This window comes from Dasypus novemcinctus, chromosome 13, assembly GCF_030445035.2.
Source record: "Dasypus novemcinctus isolate mDasNov1 chromosome 13, mDasNov1.1.hap2, whole genome shotgun sequence".
NCBI classification, from domain to species: Eukaryota; Metazoa; Chordata; class Mammalia; order Cingulata; family Dasypodidae; genus Dasypus; species Dasypus novemcinctus.
Genome location: NC_080685.1, coordinates 87,597,568 through 87,621,473, shown reverse-complemented (window position 1 = coordinate 87,621,473; position 23,906 = coordinate 87,597,568). Strand labels below are relative to the sequence as shown.

The 23,906-nt window shown below is 38.1% G+C and overlaps 1 protein-coding gene across 2 annotated transcripts in view; it reads right to left on the bottom strand.

Annotated features, from left to right (window-relative positions):
- PPP1R12B (protein phosphatase 1 regulatory subunit 12B) overlaps window positions 1-23,906 on the bottom strand; it is a 252,830-nt gene that overhangs the window by 164,691 nt on the left and 64,233 nt on the right. For both annotated transcript variants that reach the window (XM_004481913.3, XM_004481915.3), the window contains exons 3-8: window positions 16,882-17,000; window positions 14,431-14,590; window positions 13,009-13,153; window positions 11,885-11,959; window positions 10,033-10,112; window positions 9,230-9,369 (exon numbers count right to left, since the gene is read on the bottom strand). In XM_004481913.3, coding sequence (XP_004481970.1) covers window positions 9,230-9,369; window positions 10,033-10,112; window positions 11,885-11,959; window positions 13,009-13,153; window positions 14,431-14,590; window positions 16,882-17,000 — 719 coding nt within the window. The remainder of the gene's footprint in view (window positions 1-9,229; window positions 9,370-10,032; window positions 10,113-11,884; window positions 11,960-13,008; window positions 13,154-14,430; window positions 14,591-16,881; window positions 17,001-23,906) is intronic.

Sequence of the window (23,906 nt, the reverse complement as noted above, 5' to 3'; positions counted from 1 at the left end):
TTCAATTTGTAAGTATTTTGTTGAGAATTTTTGCATCTATGTTCCTTAGAGAGATTGGTTTGTAATTTTCTTTTCTTGTAGTATCTTTTTATCTGGTCTTAGTATTAGGTTGATGTTGGCGTCATAAAATGTGTTAGGTAATTCTCCCCCTTTTTCAATTTTTGGAAGAGTTTAAACAGGATTGGTGTTAATTCTTCTCAAAACATTTGGTAGAATTCACCAGTGAAGCCATTCGGTCTTGGACTTTTCTTTGTTGGAAGATTTTTGATGACAGATTCAATCTCTTTAAACATGATTTGTTGTTGAGTTCCTGTATTTCTTGTCAAGTCAATGTAGGCTGTTTTCACATTTCTAGGAATTTGTCCATTTCATCTAGGTTTTCTAATTTGTTGGCATACAGTTTTTTATAGTATACTCTTATAATCCTTTTTATTTCTGTGGGTCAATCATAATGTCCCCCTTACATTTCTGATTGTATTCATTTTCATCTTCTCTCTTTTTTCGTCAGTCTTGCTAAGGTTTATTAATTTTATTGATCTTCTCAAAGAACCGGTTTTTGGTACTGTTGATTTTCTCTATTGTTTTTTTTTGTTCTCAATTTCATTTATTTCTGCTCAAATCTTTATTATTTCTTTCCTTCTGTTTGTTTTGGGATTTGTTTGCTGTTCTTTTCCTAGTTTCTCTAGGTGTTCAGTTAGGTCTTTGATTTTAGCTCTTTTTTCTTTTTTAAAATAGGCACTAAGGGCTATACATTAATTTACCTCTTAGTACTGCCTTCACTGTATCCCATGTGGCAGTTTGATATTATTTATGAATTCCAAAAAGAGAAATAGATTATTTGTAAACTGGTCTGTTTCTCTGGGTATGATACTCTTTGATTGTATTAAATTCAAAGATTTTATGTTTACTTCATTACGTTAAGATTATGTCTTTGATTTGATTATGTCATTAGGGTATGCAGGGTTGAGTCCCGGCCTCTTATAAACTGATACTCAGTCAAGGAGACAGAAATAGATATGCAAGAAAAGAGGAAAGGAACATCATAGACACAGAAGAGGATCCTACCGCTCTGGGAAAAGAGAGAAGCCATTTACCTGATAGTTTGCAGCGGAAGAGAACAGAGCAGCTGAGCCCTATGCCAGCCTACAGCTGGGATTGGAAGAAGCTGGGTCCACAGAGCCTCAAGAGGAAAGGGGAAGGCTGAATCCTACAATCATCGCCCACCATCTTGCTTCAACATGTGGCAACAAACTTAGGGTGAGAAAATTCCTCTTATGGTACCTTGAGTTGGACTCTTTAGGGTCTTGTAACTCTATGCTTTTACCCCAAATAAATACCCTTTATAAAAACTAACAGATTTCTGGAACTTTGCATCAGCATCCCTTGGGCTGACTAATAGATCACATAAGTTTTGATATGTTGTGTTCTCATTTTCATTCATCTCGAGATATTTACAGATTTCTCCTACAATTTCTTCTTTGAACCACTGATTGTTTAGGAGTGTGTTGTTTAGCCTCCACACATTTGTGAATTTCCCCCTATTATTGATTTCCAGCTTCATTCCATTATGATTTGAGTTTGGACAATTTCAATCTTTTTATATTTATTGAGACCTGCTTTGTGACCTAACATGTAGTCTATCCTGGAGAAAGATCCATGAGCATGTAAGAAGAATGTATAAACCATGGATTTGGGATACGATGTTCTGTATATATGTTACTTCTAGCTTGTTTATCATATTGTTCAAGTTCTTCTATTTCCTTGTTGACCTTCTGTCTTGTTCTATCTATTGATGTGAGTGGTGTGTTGAAGTCTCCACTATTATTGTAGAGATGTCTGTTTCTCCATTCAGTTTTACCAGAGTTTGCCTCACATATTTTGGGGCACCCTTGTTAGGTGCATAGACATTTATGACTGTTACTTCTTCCTGGTGGATTGACCCTTTTATTAATATATAAAAATATCTCATAACTTTTTGCATTTAAAGTCTGTTTTGTCCAATATTAGCATAAGGAACACCTGCTTTTTTTGGATACTGTTTGGATGGAATATCTTTATCCAACCTTTCACTTTCAGCTGATTTGTATCCCTAGATCTAACACAAGTCTCTTGTAGACGGCACAGGGATGGCTCATGGTTTTTTAATCCATTCTGTCAGCCTATACCTTTTGATTGGGGAATTTAAGTCATTCAAATTCAGTGACATTACTGTAAATGAGTTGTTTACTTCCACCATTTTATTCTTTGGCTTTTATATATAATATCTTATTTTCATCTATTTGGTTAACCTTTCTGATAGTCTTCCTTCTACAGTCTCCTCCAAACCTCTCCTGTCTTTTTCTTTCAGGCTGTAAGGTTCCTTTTAATGCTCCCTGCAAAGCCAGATTCTTTTTTATGAACTCTCTTGATTTCTGTTTATTTGTGAAAATACTAAACTCATCTTAATATCTGAAAAACAATTTTGCTGGATAAATAATTCTTGGCAGGTACTTTTTTTCTTTCAATATCCTAATTATATCATACCACTATCTTCTTACCTCCACGGTTTCTGAAGAGAAATCCACACTGTCTTACTAGATATTCCTTGTATATGACAGTTTGCTTCTCTCTTGTTGCTCTCAGAATTTTCTCTTCATCTTTGATGTTTGATATTGAGTAGTATGTGTCTTGGAGTGGGTCTATTTGGATATATTCTTACTGAATACTAGATGAGTCAGGTTCTTTAGGGCAGGGGTTCTAAACAAGAGGTTCATGAACTTGAAATGAAATTTTAAATAAACATTATTTCTGTGGGGACATGTTGGTATGGGTGTGATACATTTATTAAATAATATACAGTATAGTGTGAACTTAGTAAGGGATCCATGATTTTCACCTGACTGGCAAAGGGGTCCATGAAACAAATAAGGTTAAGAACCCCTGCTCCGGAAACAGAACCAACAGGAGATATCTGTGAATAGTATGAGATTTTATAAAAATGTCTCACGTGACCAAGGAGAGGCACAAGTTCAAATTCCATAGGGCAGGCTGCAAACCAGAGGCTCTGAAGGGCCTTGATGAGTTCCCCAGGGGATGCTGTCTGTCTGAAGTAGAGATGGGAATTCTCACTGTGAATGCTGAAATCACTTTCCCTTTTAAGGACTTCAACTGATTGGATGAGGCATCACTCGTTACTGATGGCAATCTCCTCAGTTGATTGTAGATGTAACTTGCCATCTATGTAATTAACTCACTGATGATTAAAGTCCATGAAATGCCCTTGTATTACAATTAATCCAGTGCTTGCTTGACCAAACAATTGGACACCATTACCTGGCCGAGTTGACATATTAGCCTTACCTTCACAGGTACGATGAACTTCTTAGACACATAAATTCATTGCTTTCATGAGATTTGGGAAATTTTTAAGCCATTATTTCCTCAAATATACTTTCTGCCTCTTTTCCCTTCTCTTCTTCTGGAATTCCCATGTTGTTGCACTTCGTGTTATAATTCAACTCCCTAAGTCCCTGCTCAAATTTTTCATTCACTCTGTTCTTCCCTCTCTCAATTTCAGCTGTTGCTTCTACATAACTCAACCTTTTTTCTATCATTTTGAGTCTTCTATTGTATGCCTCTAATGTGTTTCTTTTTTTTTTAAAGATGTATTTATTTTTTATTTTTTTCTCTCCCCCCCCAACCACCCCATTGTCTGCTCTCTGTGTCCATTTGCTGTGTGTTCTTCTTTGTCCGCTTCTGTTGTTGTCAGCAGCATGGGAATCTGTGTTTCTTTTTTTTTTTTAAAGATTTATTTATTTATTTCTCTCCCCTTCCCCCCCACCCCAGTTGTCTGTTCTCTGTGTCTATTTGCTGCGTCTTCTTTGCCCACTTCTGTTGTTGTCAGCGGCAAGGGAATCTGTGTTTCTTTTCATTGCATCATCTTGTTGTGTCAGCTCTCCATGTGTGCAGCGCCATTCCTGGGCAGGCTGCACTTTCTTTCGCACTGGGCGGCTCTCCTTACGGGGTGCCCTCCTTGCGCGTGGGGCTCCCCTTGGCAGGGGACACCCCTGCTTGGCACGGCACTCCTTGTGTGCATCAGAACTGCATGTAGGCCGGCTGCACATGGGTCAAGGAGGCCCGGGGTTTGAACCGCAGATCTCCCATGTGGCAGAAAGACGCCCTAACCACTGGGCCAAGTCCGCTTCCCTGTGTTTCTTTTTGTTGCGTCATCTTGCTGTGTCAGCTCTCTGTGTGTACAGCACCATTCTTGGGCAGGCTGAACTTTCTTTTGCGCTGGGCGGCTCTCCTTATGGGACACACTCCTTGCACATGCGGCTCCCTTACGCGGACTTCCTATGTGGTAGATGGATGCCCTAACCACTGGGCCAAGTCCGCTTCCCTAATGTGTTTCTCATCTCACTTATTGTGTCATTCATTCCCATAAGCTCTGTTATTTTTCTTTTCAAGTTTTTAAATTCTTCTTTTTGCTTGCCCAGTGTCTCTTTAGCCATATTGTCTTTCAACTCATTGATTTGATTTAGGAGATTTGTATGAACCTCATTGATTAGTTGTCTCAAATCCTGTGTCTCATCTGGGCTTTGATACATTCCTTTGCTTGGGCCATATATTCTATTTTCTTAGTATAGCCTATAATGTTTTGCTGATGTCTAGGCACCTGATTATGATAGTGAGTTTACTCTAATGCTCAATTTCTCTCTCTTGCATAGGGATTTAGTGGCAGGAGTCTGTGTGTTATTGTGTGTTTTTGATTATTGGACCAACCTGTTCTAGCTCTTTAGGACTGTCACTGTTTAATTTCTCAAATCCAGGCCATGGACCCAGTGATGGTTGCAGACCTACTTCCAACAGCATTGGGGAGAGAGGCAGTAAAGACCCAAAAAAGCGTCATTTACTTTTTTAATTCTTGCATACACTTCCTTGGTCTTCCAGCAGATGGCATTCTTTGGCAGACCTCTCAGGGCAAACCCTGGTTGGAATGTGTTCCCAACAACCACAACCAGAACAATGTAACAGAGGATCCTGCCTCAGGGCTATTCAAAGCCTCACAAATCAAACAGTCTCAGAGGCTGTTCTACAGCCCTTAACAGCATTCCCCTCCCTTTTCACAGGTAGGAAATAATTCCACTCCCTTTGCATCCTCAATAGCCAGTCCTGTTCAGTAGGGAAGGTGTTTGAGAAAGTTGGATCACTTTAGTCCTGTGTCAGCTCTCAGGGCAAATAATGGCGCAGTCCCACCTGGCCTAGAAGTGCTTGTGGGACATACCAGACCAAATTTATTGGCCAAAAGCTGAATAAGTCTTAGCCTGTGTCCCTTTCTCTTCCTTTTCCTGGGGAGGTGAACCCCTGGGGCCTCCTTTGTCTATAGGCCCAGCTAGAGGCCAGAGAATTCAAAGCTGTCTGCTCCGAGGCTAGAGGCTGAGCACTGGCAGCTGTAGCTGCAGCTTTTACTCAGACTTTTCCCATCAAGACACTTTTCCTTTGCCCCTTTGTCTGGGTAGTGTCTAGCCTTCCCCTGGTGTCCTAAACCCTGGAATATTTTTTCCTAGGCTATTTCTGCCTGTCCCTCTTTAATCTTCCATCTTCCCAGAAATTCCCTCAACAAACTTATACCAACTAGCTAAAAACACACAAGTGAGACCACAAGTGTGGAGGAGAGACAAACCATCCCAGCTGAGCCCTTCCCAAACTGCTAACTCATAGAATTGGGCATGTGTATGTAGTCTTTGTTTTAAGTCACCAAAGTTGGCATAGTTTGTTATGCAGAAGTAGATAAATGATACACAAAATATTTAAGTCTAATAAATAAAAGGGAAAAAATAGAAATCCAAACAGCTTACATTCATCTAAAATATAATTAATATTTTTACTACATCATTTATATTTAAGACACATGAAAACTATCATTTTTTGAGGTTGTAACTATGGATTTTTGAAACTGGATAAATGAATTCCACAAATATTTGTTGAGTACATACTTACGTACTCTCAGGCATCATTTCAATATATATTTAGTGAGTACCTATCACATAGAAGGTCCTGTCCTAGGCACTACAGGAGACAGAGAGCTAAACAAGACATATAGTACATTCAAGTCCTTCAGAAGCTTGCTGGAGCAGGAAGAATAGAGGAGATGAGACAAAACAGAAATAATTCTAAGACTCAGTAGTATGAGATAAGTAAAATAAAAGTGGTTTAAACAAATAGCTCTAGGAATCAGAGAAGAAAGGCTATGATGATAAGACTTCATAAAAGAAATTAAGTTGATCTGGGCTTTGAGACATGAATAAAATTTCAATTGGCAGGGAACTATAGAAATGATTAGAGAAGCTTGCTGGAACCATCTAGCATCTCTCTCAAAGATTACTAGTGAGGGAAGTGGATGTGGCTCAAGGGATTGGGCTCCCGTCTACCATATTGGAGGTACTAGGTTCATTTCCTCATGACTCCTGGTGAAGGCAAGCTGGCCTGTGCAGTGAGCTGGCCCACATGAAGAGCTGCCCCACACAGAGAGCTGGCTCAACAAGAGACAAAGAGGAGAGACAATGAGAGACACAATAAAACCAGGGAGCTGAGGTGGCTCAAGTGATTGAGTGCCTCTCTTCCACACTGGAGGTCCCAGGATTGGTTCCTAGTGCCTCCTAAAGAAAAGATGAGAAGAGAAGACAAGCAGACACAGAAGAATGCACAGTGAATGGACACAGAGTAGATAGCGAGCTCAGGCGGTGGGGGTTGGGGAGATAGGGGTGGGGATAAATAAATCTTCAAAAAAAATATATTACTAGTGATTTCCTAATTACTAAATCATCCTTGATCTCTCTCTTCTCACTCCTGCCCTGACTTCGCTGATGCAAACATACATATCCTGGTTTTTTTTCAACCTCTCTGACCATTTTGCCTCCTTTACTATTCTACCTCACTTCCCAAAACACAGTATGCCCCAAGGTTCTTTTTTGTACTTTTCTCTGTAATCTTTCCCTTAGGGATCTCCTCCTTTTCCAAAGATTTAGCTCTCACTTTTTATGGAGATAATGTCCACATTTCACTTTCCTTCTACTGCTCTGTGGTGTCTCAAGATTAAGGTTAGGATCTCAGGTATGCTACTTGCCAGTTATGAAGTCTAATTCACCTAATCTCCTACAGTGTCAATCTCTCATTGTAAAAAGTGGTGATAATAATACATAGCTCAGAGTGGTTGAGAGGATTAAATAAAAATGTTTAAGTGCATTGCAGAGTAAAAAGCATTACACAAATATAAAGTCTGTTATAATCCCCCAAATGACACATAATCTTTCTTACTGGTAAACACCATTGGCTGCACCTACACCTCTCATGTAACATGTATTTTAGTCATGTATATGCCTTCCTATTACTCTAGGTGATACAGTTAAAAAAAAAAAACATTTAATGAATGGTAACGCCGATTATGTGCCCAGTGTTGTGCTCTGACCTGGCAGTATAATGTCAAACCCAGAGTTTCCAGCCAAAATGATGAGTGCAATAATAGAGATAATTATAGAATGTTAGAAGAACCCAATCAGAGGAGCAATTGTCATGGGGTGGGAGAACAGTAAAGTAGGTCCATTCCTTTTCAGCCCCTTATGCCAAGGAAACCTAAAGAATGACTTCCTCAATCTGGTAGATGCTACAGTTTCCAAAGAAATGAGTCAATAAGCATTTGATGGCCTGTAATGAGTTTTAAGGCACCAAAAAAGGTTCAGGGGTAGAAAAGCTCAGGGCATGTTTGGGGAAATCAAGCAATCCAGTCTGGCTAGTATAAGTCTTTGCCTATATATGCCATTAGAAAAGTCAGCTGGGGCTAAATTATGAAAGGCTTTGAAAGCCAGGACATGGGGGTTTGGAATTTACTCGGCGAGCAAAGATAAGGAGGGGAAGTAGTCATAAAAGGTTTCTAAACAGAGCTATAGCATGATCAGAAAGGTGCTGTGGGTGTTTTACTCTGATAGGAAACATGGAGATAGGCTGTAGGGAACAAGAGACCTGAGGCTAGGGTACAAATCATGAAAGCATTATAGTAGTCCAGGGCAGTTCTCCCATTTTTCTGGTATCTTGGTAGCTCACAAAGTGATCTAGCATAGAGCAAGCCAGATATTAATTCCAGACAGGTCTTGAAGCCTAGGACATAGAAGTACTCAATAAATATTTTTAAAATATTAAAAACACACACATTTCCAGAGTAAGTTATGCTTGCTTATTAATAGAAATTTGAGTATCAATGAATAAAAGGTTTCTTCTATACTGCAAACTTAGCTGGTACTTGTCTTCTCTATTGAACGGATAGTCTCTTTCTTTGGTGACATTCAATGAACCTCAGAGATTGAGGCACAAAGAAGGGTAGTATTCTCCCATAATTGGGAAAAACTGTGTTAGCAAAGCCAGACCTCAACAGGAGCTAGGGCCCAGAAAACAGAAAGAACTAAATATCTTCATTATAGGTAGGCCAGCTGTGGCAGAGTTTAGAGGAAAACACAGACTCCATTAATGTGTGACCCCTTCCCCTTTAACTTGGTCTCCTCACTAGAAATGTTTCATCTTCTTGTGGACTAAAATTTGAAGGGATAATATGTCAATGAATGCAGGGCATATGTGCTGTAAGATCTTAGTTTATCATTAACTTTCAATTATTTATGAGAACTATTCTGTTGCAGCTACTCAGTAAAACCCAGTTATCATTTCTCTCGGCATTTGCCTGACTACATATCAAAATCTATGGACTATTTTACGGTTTGTTGGTTTGACCATGTTCAGTACCTCACCGCTGGGGCTTCTGTCTTGCCATATAATAAACTCAAGAAGCTCCATATGATGTGTGTGTTATCTCTAACAGACATAAAGGTTAATATGATTTTGTTCCTTCCTCAGTCCCCTACCCAGGAACTGAAGGAGCTTCAAGTAATGAGATTTAACAAAGAATTTTCGGATTCTGTTTAGACAATCAGTCAAACCTGAGAACTAAAGGCAAATTTTTACCAGTTGATTAAAGGTATTTGACTAAGTGCCTCTGCAAGATTTCACCACCTCAGGCTCAGCATACTAACTTTCTAATATAGCTCAGAGCTCACACGACTGAGTTTTCACTAGCACTTCGATATCTCATCCCTGAAAACTGAAGTTCTTTTTGGAGCCCTCTTGAGCTGGCTCTCTGACAAGCAATGATTTCCTTATGCTATGAGAAACAGAGAGATTTTTGCTATGAACATCATTGCATTACCTGCCTCCTTCTCTGTTTCTGACTCAGAAGCTTCATCTTCACCTTCCTCTTCCTCTGAGCTGGAGCTGCTGGATTCCTTGTTTTCTTCCTCTGTTTCTTGGGACTTTGGTGTCTCCTCCTCATATAACATCTTCTCTTTGCTAAAGTAAAGACACAATCTTTAAGTTCAGTGACAATCAGGTGCATAAAGGGAATGAGTCCATAAACCCATATGTAGAAACAATAACAAAAACGTGAAAATCCTTCTTTACAATTGTGTTCTTCTGAATTCTTGGTGTAGTTTTTTTTGTTTTTGTTTTCTTCAGTCTAAGATCTAGTATTTGTCTTTAGAGTATAACTTTAGAAGACCTGGCCTGTTTAATCCACAGGAAAAGGAAGGCTATACATCTTGATGATGATGAGCAGGTAGATATTCAAAGAAATTCATCTAACAAATATTTACCGTGTACTTATGGCATGCCAGTAATCATGCCAGGCACTAGTATGGTGGTAAACAAAACAGACATGGCTCCTAGTGCTTACAGTCTAGTAAGGGGAGCAGTCGGGACTAAGAATACCAAAGCTAGGAAAAAAGAGACTGTACACAGTCTCGATTAATTTTCTAGGTTTAATAAACTTTCACCATCCTTAGTGTCTCCCCCTTGTATTAATACTACCTCCTGTCCCTCAAACATCCCTACATGTTTAAAGATCATTTGGCTAAAGTCAGAGTTTCTTTACAGGAGTCTCAAGCTATGTCACACACATATACACACTCACAGGTAGCAGATCTCATCCCATTTTTCAAGCCCCAAATATCTTACTTCTTAAAAAGCCCACTCTGCAACTTGCTGTTCAGGTCTGACTCAATGAGTTTATGCCGTGTCTCTTTTTCACTTCGAAGCTGGAAATTGAGAAAACACAAAGAAAAGGGGGAGAAGTTGACTGTTGGTGAAAAATCAGCAGTAATGGAAAGAATTCAAAATGATATTTATTCTGAGGAAGACAGTACCAATCCAAAGGCTGACTAAAAGAGAAACATCAGTTGGTTCTCCTGAAAAGATAATGAGAGAGAAAAACCCAAGATAGAACATAGAAAACATAAAAAATAAAAACTATGGTTTTAGAGCTTCATTAAAAATATCCCTATCAAATATCCAAACCTAATCTTCAAAAAAAGCTTGGCTTATGAAGAATAAAAAGTTGAAAAAAAAAACTGAAAGAATTCTTCATGACGTATATACTGAAATATAAGTTGGCAAATGTTCTAAAGAAAAGAAAGGTACCAAATGGGAAATAAGCTCTTAGAGTTGTCTGGTATTACATGCATGCTCTAGACAGAATGTATTTATATGCTTGGACCCCAAAGTTACGCCAGGGCAAAGACAAACACCATTCCCATTCATACAGAAATGTTACTTAATGAAGATGTTATTCATGTTTTAAAAACCTAACTATGCTGGGTAAAGAATACACAGGAACTCTCCATACTATTTTTATAACTTCTGTGTGCATCTAAAAATTATTACAGGACAAATTTTAAAAAACCGTAAGTATGCAAAGTATACATCTTGTATTAGAAATGCTAAGTTGCTGCTAAGTAAGAGCAGTGATGGTGTATTTGAAAAGTCCTAGCTTTTAGTAATCCTGAGTACTCATCAAAGAAGAAAATAAAAGACTAGTAAGTTATTTTTGTCTGAACTTTATGTATATGACTTTTCCATGGAGCAAAGAATCTTTGCTTCACTAGTCCACATATGATGCTGAAGACACATGAGATTAGATAGAGTTGATTTGTGCCATCACTGGGCTACATAGTTCTTTCACTCAAAACTGCACTAAGTTTCCCACATTTGAGTTCACTTGCCCTGAGTCACAGCACAGACAGAGGGAAAAAAAAAGAAAGTCAGTGATTCTTTTTCTGTCCTACCCTGTTCAGACAGGGAATTCTCAAGCCTCGAATGTCACTGATTTTTATTCTCCTCACCCAGATTACTCATCCCATTTATGGATAGAAAATGTGAATTATTCACTGCTCATTTGTCTGCTGGTAGATTTTTCCATTATGAAATACATACATGGGTATCAGGCTCATGAGTTCTCCTTACAACTCTAAGCAGAATGGTACATGCAACCAAACAACACTGAATTCTGCATGTTTGACGAATCTGGAATAAGTTGAATCACTGACCAAGTAACATCCAATACCAAATGACAGCTTTGGTTTTTTGTGTGCATTTGTTTTTTAAGAAAGAAATACATTCCTCTTTTTAATCAATGTACATTAAATGAGGATATCCTTTTAGTCAATAAGAGAAGAAAAAAAAAGGTTTTAATATATCTTCTACCTGGTAACCTCCTGTTAGGGGAAAAAACTCTAATTTGAACATATCACAATTTTCTAGAAGTCAAGGGTAAAAATTATTAGTTTCGTTGTTGTTTTTAACCTTCAGCTGCTTGAAGGCTATCTTATCACAAGTAAACCTTAATAGCAATGGTTTCTGGGATATTTTCTTCCATCAGACTGTTGATAGTCCCTGAAGGGAACAATTATCATCTATGGAATGCAGATATGTCCATTTGAGCTCTTAGCAGAGACATAATTAAGCAAGTGATTGGGATGCCTGAAATGAATTGCAAACTATTATAAAAACCTTAAAAGCATCAGAGACTCACCACATTCTGCTTCTTCTGGAGCATCTCCAAGTGCTCCACAAGGCCCTCATCAGCCACATCAAATGGTGTCTGGCCCTGGTCAAGAAAAGGGGCACCATTACTGATAGAAAACATCAGTAGCAATCAAGTGACTTTATTTTATCAGGGAACTACTCAACATTTACGTTCTGCATTTGATTCCAATGGAGACTAATCTACTCCACATTATCGTCTATCATAGAGGAAACAACCAGAAACAGCAAATCCTTTAATACAGCATTTCATTTTGTAAACCAGAACTGAGGAAATCTCCACATCATTTCTAATGCTTATTGCCTCTTGGCAAATAATCAATTGAAATTCCTGCTTGTACCTGTTTTAAAATGGTCTTAATTCTATGATAAATTCAGTAAGGGGTTCTTAGAAACCTCAGGAGCTCCACAGTACATGTGCACTAAAGATTAAGTCACAGAAATCATCTCCCTTTAAGTGAGAGAAGGGCAGATGGGTTATCTTTTTTAGTAAACATCTGCACAATTAAGGATGCTGACCCATTGTCTGAGAATGAAACTTGGGTTCAGGAGAGGAGTAAGGCAGATAAGAATACCTATTAATTAAAAGGCCATGTCTCTAGACTCCTAGAAAATCAGTAGCTGTATGGGTCTGAGTTCCAAGGCTTCTACTTGAGTGAGGCTGAATAATACTATTTTCAGCCAAACTCAAAGATTTTGTCAAAAGGTTTTTAAATTACTCATGTGAATGTAGCTCAGCTGATAAAAGTAGAGGGAGAGAAGGAGGGGAGGAGGGAGGGAGGGAAATTGGTTTCACACTTTACCATAGGCTCTTCCCAAAGTTCATTTTTTTTTGCCAAGAGCAAAATGTTCAGTAAATATCTTTTTCCTGTTTCTTTGCTTGCTTTAGGGGCTTCAACATAAATGGAGTCCGTCAGAAGGCTAGGTCAGTGGAGTTTTATTTTACTTAGCAAATATATCTGTCTTGATAAAAGGTGACGGGGGCAGGAGGGAGGGAGGGAGAGCACTACAGCTAACAGGACAGTCAGCCTGGCCATTCAGAAGACTTTAAGCCTTGTTCGAGAGACCCGGCCACCAATCTCATTGCCCTTTTAGAAGGCCAGGCTCACTAACCAGTTTGTTCCTGATATCCATGTCACAGAGTGCTTCTGCCAGGATGGAGCAAGCCTCCTTCACTCCCCAATGTGCAGCAGCGTGAAGGGGAGTCCAGCCATCATGATCCTGAACGTTGAGTTCATAGCCAGCCTGAATTAAAAGTCTAAGAAGAAAACCCCAAACGAGATGTTTGTCTCCTCCATATTACAGTTTCCTGCCAAATAAACGATCACCTAAATGATAGTTCAGATTTTGGCACTGAATCACAGATGTCCTGTGATACTTTGAAGACCAATCACAGATATTTACCAACCTTCTCTAAAAGGTCATATAATATTTTCTAGACATATCCATGTTACACCAAAGAAGAGGAGTACATGCATGGAAAGATATGTGTTTTTGATATCTGAGATTAACCAAAACTTAATTAAATAAACCATATCACACAATTCTATTACAAGTTACATTTTCCATTTTACAATGCAGGAAGGAAGTAACACACAAAATGAGAACTCAGTTCTCTTCAGGGTATTTTACCAACTAGCTTTCCAGCTGGTCTTTTCAGGATACCATATGTTTAGGTGTAGACTCTCATACCTCCAACTCTATAAAAATATTTTCAGGGTGTCTTGGTAATTATGAAGCCATAATCTAACTTGTCTGCATGGAGGAGGAAAGAGTTGACTTCTGAAGCCCCAAACTGCACTGGGTAGGTTGAGACTACCTAAATCATGGGCCTCTAGACACCTTTCAAGAATTGAGCAGAATATAAATGTCATTCTCAGGCAGAAACGGAGTAACAACACATTGCCACACCTACTGGAAATCCCATACTAGGTGGAATATGAAGCATTGGAAGAGTCCAGCAACAATTCCAAATACAATGCTTTTAGCACCTATGTATTTGGGAAAGCCTGCCAACATTAAGCACTGACAGCAAGTAGGGATGCAAGGAAAAATGGAACAAGTAGAGTTGTAGAGTTCAAATCCCTCATATAAGTTTGACTAAATTACCCCAGCTGGACATTGCACACTCAGGGTCTGTATAAATTAATCTTATGAACCCAAAGAAATGATTTAAGTCCAAAAAGGACCAAAATGATCACAAGTCTGTCCAGTATTATAGGTTACAAAAGGAGGAAGTTGTAGGAATATTAGTGACAAATGATAAAGCTGGAGAACGTCTTGTAGGCCAGTGTACCTCAGCTCTGTTTTACATCATACATGTCGGTAAGAAGTTAGAGGGATGGTAGGAGGAAGAGGAACCATCCACGGATGAACACCAACAAAATGTGAGGGAAGACTACATGACCAGGGAAGAAACCAACAACAAAAAAGGAAACACAGCATAGTTGAAAATCTAATTTATCCCCTGCTTCCAAAACCCAATTCATCTTCTCCCAGCCAACCAAACTCTTGCTTGATGTAAATGGACAATACCTGAGGACCTCAGAGTAGCCCTTGGCAGCAGCCACATGGAGGGCTGTGGCCCCTGAGCGAGCCTGCCTCACATCCTCTATTTTCCCACTGTTGAGCCACTGGCGGGCATCCTGCAACATCTGCTGTTCTTCTTCTTTTCTTGACTGCTCTAGATCAACTCCTACAGAAACCAGATATCAGACAGCCAGCATTACTAAAGGTCCACTTAAGTCTAGCAGGATGTTTTCCCTAGATTCAAAACATATCATAAATATACCCACAAACAACAGTTTAGTCAACAAGTTGGGTATTCATCAAATTTACTCTTCACTTAGAAAAGCAATGATATTTGTACACGCATTAGTGTCTTACCAGAGTTAAATCATTGGGTTAAATATTATGTGATGGCCGACTCATTAGGGGAACACTTCTAAAATCGTTTTCAATATAGCACAAAGACCAAAGAGGACAAAATTTTTACATTATGATATTTATACAGAACTAAACTTTTCAAAGTCCTTTTATTAGTTATAACACTTTAGTTTCCCAACAAACCTTTGAAGTAAATAAAATAGATACTACTATCCCCATTTAACAGATGAGAAAATAAACATCAAAGGATTAAGTGTTTTGCTCAAGGTCACAAAATTAGTGATAGAACTACCACTAGAACACTGATGTCCTGGGATCCTGTCTGTTGCTCTTTTCCATTCACTATACCATACGACTGGGATCCAGAATCTTAGTTTCAGGTATGACATACTTTAAAAACAAAGTACCTCTAAAATTCATTTCCATATGTAGAGAAATACACTGACCTGGAGCTATATAATCCAGAGTAGATGAGTCCCACACCAACACCAGTGATAGGTGACATGCAGTTAAAATATCAGCCTGCTTCAAAGAGAATGTAGATTTTGTTTCCCTGAGAAACTGGAGGAACTCCAAGGGTTTCTCCCTTTAGCCAACAACTCTCTTAATATCTGTTCCAGTGAAAGAGAGAGGATACCCATTCCCCAGTATAGAAAATAATGAAATGTCCTAAATGCATATAGCAGCCTTTATCTATGTTTGGTCTGCTCCCTTCCAACTCACTTCTCAAATAAGAACCAGTGAAATATCTAGGGATCATCTGTGTGATTTGGGGAGATGGAATGGGGATGAAGTATAACACATTTAAAACAAACCAGAATTCCATACAATGAAGAGTTAAAATTAAAAGTACTACAAAGTTAAGCATATATGTGAATACCTCTTCTAATAGAGTATAATCCTTAAATGAAAAGTCAGAAATTGGATTATAAAAAGTGGTTTATCAAATCAAAACTACTTTTTAAAACTCAGTTTGTAAAAAAAAAAAAAGTTATTTGTAAATTGTAAAGTAAGTCTTAGGAGAAAAGACCAAGAGGACTGGATGGTAAACATAGCATAAGTTTTCAATTCAATATGGCACACACACTGTACATGGGAAGGCAGCAGAAATAAACAGTTACAGCTCTAGAATACCATTACTATAAGGCAGGGGTTGGCACATGTACTGTAAAGAGCCAGATATTAAGTATTTTCAGTTTTGTGGGTCATCATTCAACCCTGTCATTATATCATAAAAGCATAGCCAGATTGGGCCCTACCTGTTCTAAAAGATCATATCAGGAAAGGGCAAGGGAGCTAAGTCCTTTAAGATGAACTGTAGATTGTGATATTAAAATAGTAGGGCAGAAAGACTAAAAAAACCACTGGTTCCAGTAGGCTTCCTGAGACCTGACCTCCTTGCTATCAACCTAGTAATTATTCATATTTTTTTATTAAAAGAACTCAGAGACATCCAGTAAGAGAATCCTACTCTAGTCTCTGAAATGGATTATTCTAATAACATAAGATAAGATAGAACAAGCATTTTGGGGGGTTTATTCTTCTATGTTTACTTCAGTAACTTAACAAACTGCGAGAATAATTTTCATGGTTAATATTGTTAAAGATCATTTAATAAGTTATAATAAATATCTTTACCAGTACCACTTTCAGCTCTCATTAGGAGAAAAATGCAAAGTCATCAACTAAATTTGGTCAATACTCAAATTTACAACATATCCCACCCTTTCTTTGGACTCTATAATGTATAGCAAAATCTAATACCATGCATATATAGAAAAAATGTTCATGTTCTTCATCAGTCAAATCTATATCATGAAAGAATGATCAGGTCACTCTTAACTATGAGAAGGGTATACAACCTCAGAATAGCAAAAACAAGAAATAACTGAATATTCTTTTGGCATTTGACCTATATTTGTGTGAATTATTAAGGGGATACATGATGTTGGCAATTGATGACAAATGCTGTTAGTGGAAAGATCTAACCCTCTTCTGTCATATGATAATGAAAAGCTCTAAGCAGCAAATGGATCTTAAATAAAAAATAAGTGGCAGTATTTGGATGTTTCTCCTGGCTCCCTCTATTCCTTAGATTACCTTGCTTCTTTACTTGTTCCAGAAGAAGATCCTTCATGGCTGGCTCTTCTGCAAGGTCAGAGGGGACTTCACCTTCACTGTTCACGATACCCACACTGGCTCCATGGTTAATGAAATACCTGCATAGACAAGACCCAGGATCAACATTATCTTTATCAATCTAATATCAATTTATACTCATGTATCTGGGGTTCCGTGCAGAGTAAGACTTCTGTTTGGGGGTTTCAAGTATGGTCCTAGATAAGGTCTTCTAATATTAACTTCTAATTTCATTAGCCTTTTAAAAAAATCGGACTAGAGGCTTCTCCATTTCCTGAAAAAAGCAATGTCAACCAATAAAATTTCTTTCACACTCATTTTCCTATTCCCTGCCCTCTCACCACCAGTGGATAGCAGAGGGCTTTCTGAAAACCCTAAGGAAGGCATGAAGTCTTTAAAATTCACCCAATATCCCTAAGGTACAGGTTTCCAAAAGGACTTATACTTCTAATGTTGGGAATAAAAGAGAATTCCCAAAAACAATATAGAAAAGTAATTCTCATATGGGAACTCTTTGTACTTTCAGTGTCATTTTTCTGTAAACCTAAAACTGCTCTAAAAATGAAGTTGACTAAAAAATTTTTTAAAAAGAAGCAATTCTACAAAACTGTCCCAGTGCCACACTGGGGTTTAATAAGTAGTGTTGTGGATACGAACATAGAAGAATAAAGTGTGCATCAAAATTTAAATGATGGGGTGAGGGGGGTGAGGGGTATATGGGGACCTCATATATTTTTAATGTAACATTAAAAAAATAATAATAAAGACAAAGAAATTTTTTAAAAAATTTAAATGAATTCACCTAAATTACATCTCCATGAAACTCTCCCATTGGCCAGCCACCTACATGAAATCTGCACTCAAAGAGGAAAGTAAATTACTGGAGAAGAAACATTAATATGCTAAATAGTTAGATTTTAAATCTAAATACAATACTTTATCCTGAAGAAAAAAGGTCTGATAATTTTAATAACTTACATGGATCCTTTTTGATTTTCAAAGTGCTTTCATATGAAATTTTAACATGAGCCTTAACTTTATGAAGTAGACAGTGCAGGTATTATTAACTCCACTTTAAGAAACTAAGGCTCATACATGTTAAGTATTAATAATTTCCTCTAAATCACAGAGCTGGTAAATGGCAGAGGCCACGGCCTCCTTCATCTCACTTTAAGTCCAGTTAGTTTTTCAAGACATTTGGGCCAGTGAGAACTCCAATAATGCTATGAGTTCTATCAAACACTCAGAAGTCTTTAAAAGGGAGAGAAAAACTATTCAAATTAGACTTGAATCCATTCAACAATTTAATAAATGTTTATTGTTCCCTACTATATTCAAGGTATCACATTTTAAGACACTGCAGGAGACAAAAAAAAATAAAAATAATCAACATATATTTTGTTATGGTGATTACATTACTGTATACATTTGCTAAAATGGATTAAACTGTACACTTAAAATGGGCAAATTTTTTGTATGAAAATTATACCTCAATAAAGTTGATTAAAAAAAATATATATATATATATAGCCACTGCATTCACGGAGTTGGCAGAGGAGAAAAAATCAATTAGGATTGGATTAAAACCATGTTTTTGCCTTCTCAGTGCCTAATACCTGGTATAATAGGTCCTCAATAAATATTTGTTAATGTATATATCAATTCCTCATATACAAAGCTCAAAAGCATTCACAATTCATCTAATTTTCACTCATCTTCCTCCTTCCCTCCCAGGGTGAGAGGAAGATAGCTCTTATTCAATTCCAAGGCTAAATCCTTTTATCTGTACCCTTAATCCTATAAGTACATCTTTTCTCCTTCAATTACTGCTTCTTTTTGATATATTTCACTACTGAGCTCTTCTCTTCTGGTTCCTTACCCTCAGAAGAACATTCAACTACGCCTCCTCTACCTTGAAAAGTCAAAATGCAAATAATGTACATAATAAGTACCCAATAAATGTTTGCTGGATTGAACTGTCCCCTGTACGCTACTCAAATTGAACCTCTTACTATTTCCAAACATATCCTCTCCTTACCAGCTCTCTCCCACAGCTCAAGCTGTTTCCTCCACTGAATGAGACACCCTCCTTTCTCTTTTTCTTTGTAGAAATCCTTCATGTTTCAAGTCCATTAGATATGCTTCTACATCCTTGAAGCCTTTGCCTGTTCTCACACACTGAACTCTCCCTCCTTCCATCATCTGCTCTTTTCCAGCACTAACTCTGGACCTGCCATGAGATGCACAGCACCCTAATGTACCCATCCTATTAGGAGGAAAGCACCTTGAGGGTAGCAACGGTCCTCCTTATTGCTAACACAACCCTGGCACCTGACACTTTTTCTTTTAACTTGGCATTCCACAAATATTGCTTGAATTAAATGAAACCTCTTAACTACCCTGCTCTACATTTATTCCACCCCTTACTGGATTAGACACAATGTCTCGAGTACACAGACCCCTGTTTTTCCCTTTTCTGACATGACTTTAGGCCTATGATCAAGGAGACTTGTTTCTACAAAGTAACCTGGCTCTCCAAGAATTAAAAAAAAAAAATTATTAAGTAAGACTACCTTCTTAAATTATTTTTAGGGGGAAAAAAAAAACCTTTTAGTTTTATATTTTCACCTCATTAAGAATAAATGTCATCCTATGAAGTAATGTCTCCTTTACCCCTGAGAATCCTCATTAATTGCCAGACACTCAAAAATATTCGTAGTTCAATTAATATGGTCCTTACAAAATAAAGCCTCCCTATCCTTCCTATCTCATCACTGAAATAAGGACTTTCTGGTACTATTCTAAGGGAGGAAAGAGAAAATGAAATGTGTTGGCAAACTCCATAGATTAGCATTCCAAAAAACTGTAAAGCCAAACTAAATGCTGAACCGTTGGGTCAATTTGCTAGATCTGTTAAACGCTTATTAGTAATAAAAATATGAAACAGCCAGCTAGCCACTTTAAGCCTGAACTCAAATGATATGATGAAAAGATAACCTCTAAACCTCTCTTTTTTGATATTACTATACTGAGTTCAACTATGAGAAAAAAAGGTCATCATGGAACATGATAGAGAATGTACTTCGATTCTTCCCATAAGGTAAGTTTGCCTTTTATTCATTTCCACTCCCTTGAAAGTTAAAGTTACTAATGATTCTGAAAATGAAAGTATAAAATTTAATATCTTTAAGATACAAAAGAAAAATGACAAGATGATCAAGGGCCGATTGTATCTAAAACATTGCTCATTGGCCCTGGGGTACATCTATCAAAATGAATAATATAAACAATGGGATCCTTTTCCAATGTATTTTAAAAAATGCTATATACTGCACTTAAATAAATAATGACATTAAAGCCAAAGCCTGCTCAATAACGATAAGCATAATGAAAAATAAATCACCGCCATTCCACCCTGCAATGGATCCTGGTCTAGATCATGCATCTCTTGTCAGGCTTACATATATCCAATTAGTAATAATTCATACGAGGAAACAGTAATTCTCATAGATTGATTTTAGTCAAGGTAATATTTATTTGGGCAAAAGATTGGCAAGTTTTGAATTTATTTCCAAAGGAACTATACTGATGAATTAAAGAAACTACAATAAAAAATAAAAAATAAAAAAAAATTTACAATCATTCTCTGTACTCAGTTTCACAAAAGGAGAAAAAAAAAAGGACCCCATGGATAATGCCAACACAAGTGATCCTAATTCTAAGCATGAGCACTGCTTGTTACCTTCCAATAGGAAAAAAAATGAATTACTTGAATGTAATGAGACAGGGTAGCTCAAAAATCACAAACATGCCACCTGAACAAATAATCAAATGTCAATAATGAGTGGTTAACATATTCTATAAATGTTTCTAACATAAAAATTTTAAGTAAGAATCAAAATCTAAGGGAAAACAACCTTAACTCATAAACATCAGAAGTTGGCATTAGTGGGTAAAGGATGAGAATCAGAGATTTTCCTATAAAAGGAAAGGAGGCAGCCTGAGAGAAAAAGTGGTGACTGACTTCTACTAAATTTGAACAGAGTGAGGAGCAAGAGTGAAGAAAACTACACTGTTCATTTCTGTTGGTTTTGGGGCCAATCTAGTTATCCACTTTTTAAAACAAGCAGCCCAAACATCAATGCTTCTGCTCAATGTTTCTCTGGCTCTGACTCTCCTTTTGTTTAACTTCTCCCTCACAGCATCCCTGGCTCAACAGCAAATGCAAGGACACAGGCACCCTGCCCCATTTCCTCCCACCACCCAGGAAACCTGGGCAAATCAGATTCTCTGGAAAGCCATTCCCAGGTCTCCACAAAGCTACCATTATAATTCTCCTTGCTGTTTGCTAAAAAAGAGAAATATAATGGAGCTGTAATCATATTACTGAAAAGGGTCTTAAAACAAGCAATCTAGCTGTGCAGAATTGCTAAAAAGGGTGTTTGTAAATCTTTGGAAATGAATAGAAATGGAGAAAGCACATCATAGTGTTTGTAACTAGCAGAGCTATTATATATGGGTAGGACAGTGGTTAAAAGGATAAGTCTAAGGTCATGTATATTACTAGAAGGAAAACTAAAAAACATAGGGACTATATAACATACCTCATGTAATATACGAATATGGGTGATATTACATATATGACTGTTTTTATAAAATATAAATACAAATAAACCAGAAAGAAGGAAACAGAGACTAGCAGCTATATATGTCAGGGAAGCATAAAGAGATTGAGGTGATGAATTGTTTGTTTTTTGTTTACTACTATTGTTATTGGAATAATGAAAATGTTCTAAAAATGACTGAAGTGAGGAATGCACAACTATTTGATTGTACTGAATACCACTGATTGTACACTTTGGATGGATTTATGCTTTATTAATATGTATCAATAAAACTGATTTGTTAAAAAGAAAAAAGAAAAAAAAAAAACTAGCAATCTGATTTTCCAAGAACTAAAGAACATCACTGTTTTATTTAGGAAATTCACCTTGTCAATCTAAATTTACCATCATCTAGAATATACTCAATTGTCTTGTTTTAAAAATGTTTTCAACTGCCAAAGTCTCTTTCCTATTTAAAAATAGTCTCTCTGGTTATTCCTTCATTCAACAGACATTTATTTAGTGCCTTTTCTTCTGCCCAAATAAATGTCATGGAGGTTAATAGCTACTTGAATGTCTTATTAAACATAAAACTGGGAAACGGACTTGGCCCAATGGATAGGGCGTCCCCCTACCACATGGGAGGTCTGCGGTTCAAACCCTGGGCCTCCTTGACCTGTGTGGAGCTGGCCTATGCACAGTGCTGATGCGCACAAGGAGTGCCGTGCCATGCAGGGGTGTCCCCCACGTAGGGGAGCCCCACGCGCAAGGAGTGTGTCCCATAAGGAGAGTCACCCAGGGCGAAAGAAAGTGCAGCCTGCCCAAGAATGGCACCACACACACAGAGAGCTGACACAGCAAGATGACGCAACAAAAAGAAACACAGGGAAGTGGACTTGGCCCAATGGATAGAGCGTCCTCCTACCACATGGGAGGTCCACGGTTCAAACCCCGGGCCTCCTTGACCCGTGTGGAGCTGGCCCACGCACAGTGCTGATGCACGCAAGGAGTGCCGTGCCACTTGGGTGTCCCCTGCGTAGGGGAGCCCCATGCACAAGGAGTGCGCCCCATAAGGAGAGCCACCCAGCGCAAAAGAAAGTGCAGTCTGACCAGGAATGGTGCTGCACACATGGAGAGCTGACACAGCAAGATGATGCAACAAAAAGAGACACAGATTCCCGTGCCACTGACAACAACAGAAGCAGACAAAGAAGAACATGCAGCAAATGGACACAGAGAACAGACAACTGGGGTGGGGTGGGGAAGAGGAGAGAAATAAATTTTTAAAAAGGAAGGAAGGAAGGAAGGAGGGAGGGAAGGAGGGAGGGAGGAAGGAGGGAGGGAAGGAAGGAGGAAGGAAGGGAGATTCCTGGTGCCACTGATAAGGATAGAAGTGGTCACAGAGGAACGCACAGTGAATGGACACAGAGAGCAGACAACGGGGGGGGGGGGGGTAAATAAAAAATAAATCTAAAAAAAAAAAAGCCATAAAACTCCCTTTTCTTTGTTCCATAAATTTAGGCTCTTTCTTTGGCTACTAATTAAATGACTTCTGTGATCAGTACACCAAGCATTGTCTACCTTCATTTGTATTAAGCACAAATTGAGGTTTTTTTATGGCTTATATTATGGTTTATTTTTAGACTGTACACTTTTCTAAATTTTTGGTGACATTATGATTTATATTATGGTTTACATTTTAGACTATATACTTTTATAAATTTTTGGTGAAATTTAACATGGCTTATATCCATCATTGCACGATCTTGTGGAACACTTCCTTTGCCCCCCAGTTACCCCTACTTCCATCTATTCTAGTCCTCTCTCACCTCCCGTCAGAGCCCAGAGTGACAACCAAGCTTTACTGCTTGAAGAACAAGATTCATAGACACTTAAAACAATGCTGAGGGCTTGACACTCCATTCTGTCCTTCCCCATTAGGAGCCACCCAGGCTCTCGAGGGACACCCTCTCCTCTGAGAATACCAGTCCTCCCCAGGATGGGGGGTACATTTTCTTGTTCACTGGATGTGTCTCCACCCATGGATATAATACAACATGACAAGATGAGCTCTCACACACTCCCTAGAAGCCTGCCCCAGGTGAACATTGTGCCAGATGCCTCCCATCAAATACCTTAAACAATTAACCCTTCCTTATTATATTTTCTAAAGAGTTTTCTCAGCATTATAATTTTAGCCAAGTACCTGACAATTTCCCATTTTCACTCACTTACCCCAAACCCTTCCCACTATTCCATGGACCATCTGACCCATCCTCCCAACCCTAGCCCCCTTCAAGCCTCCAAAGCCCAACATAATAGTATACTTTTTAAACAACAGAACAGGTTTACAAAGACATCCAGAAAAAATCTCCAAGACTG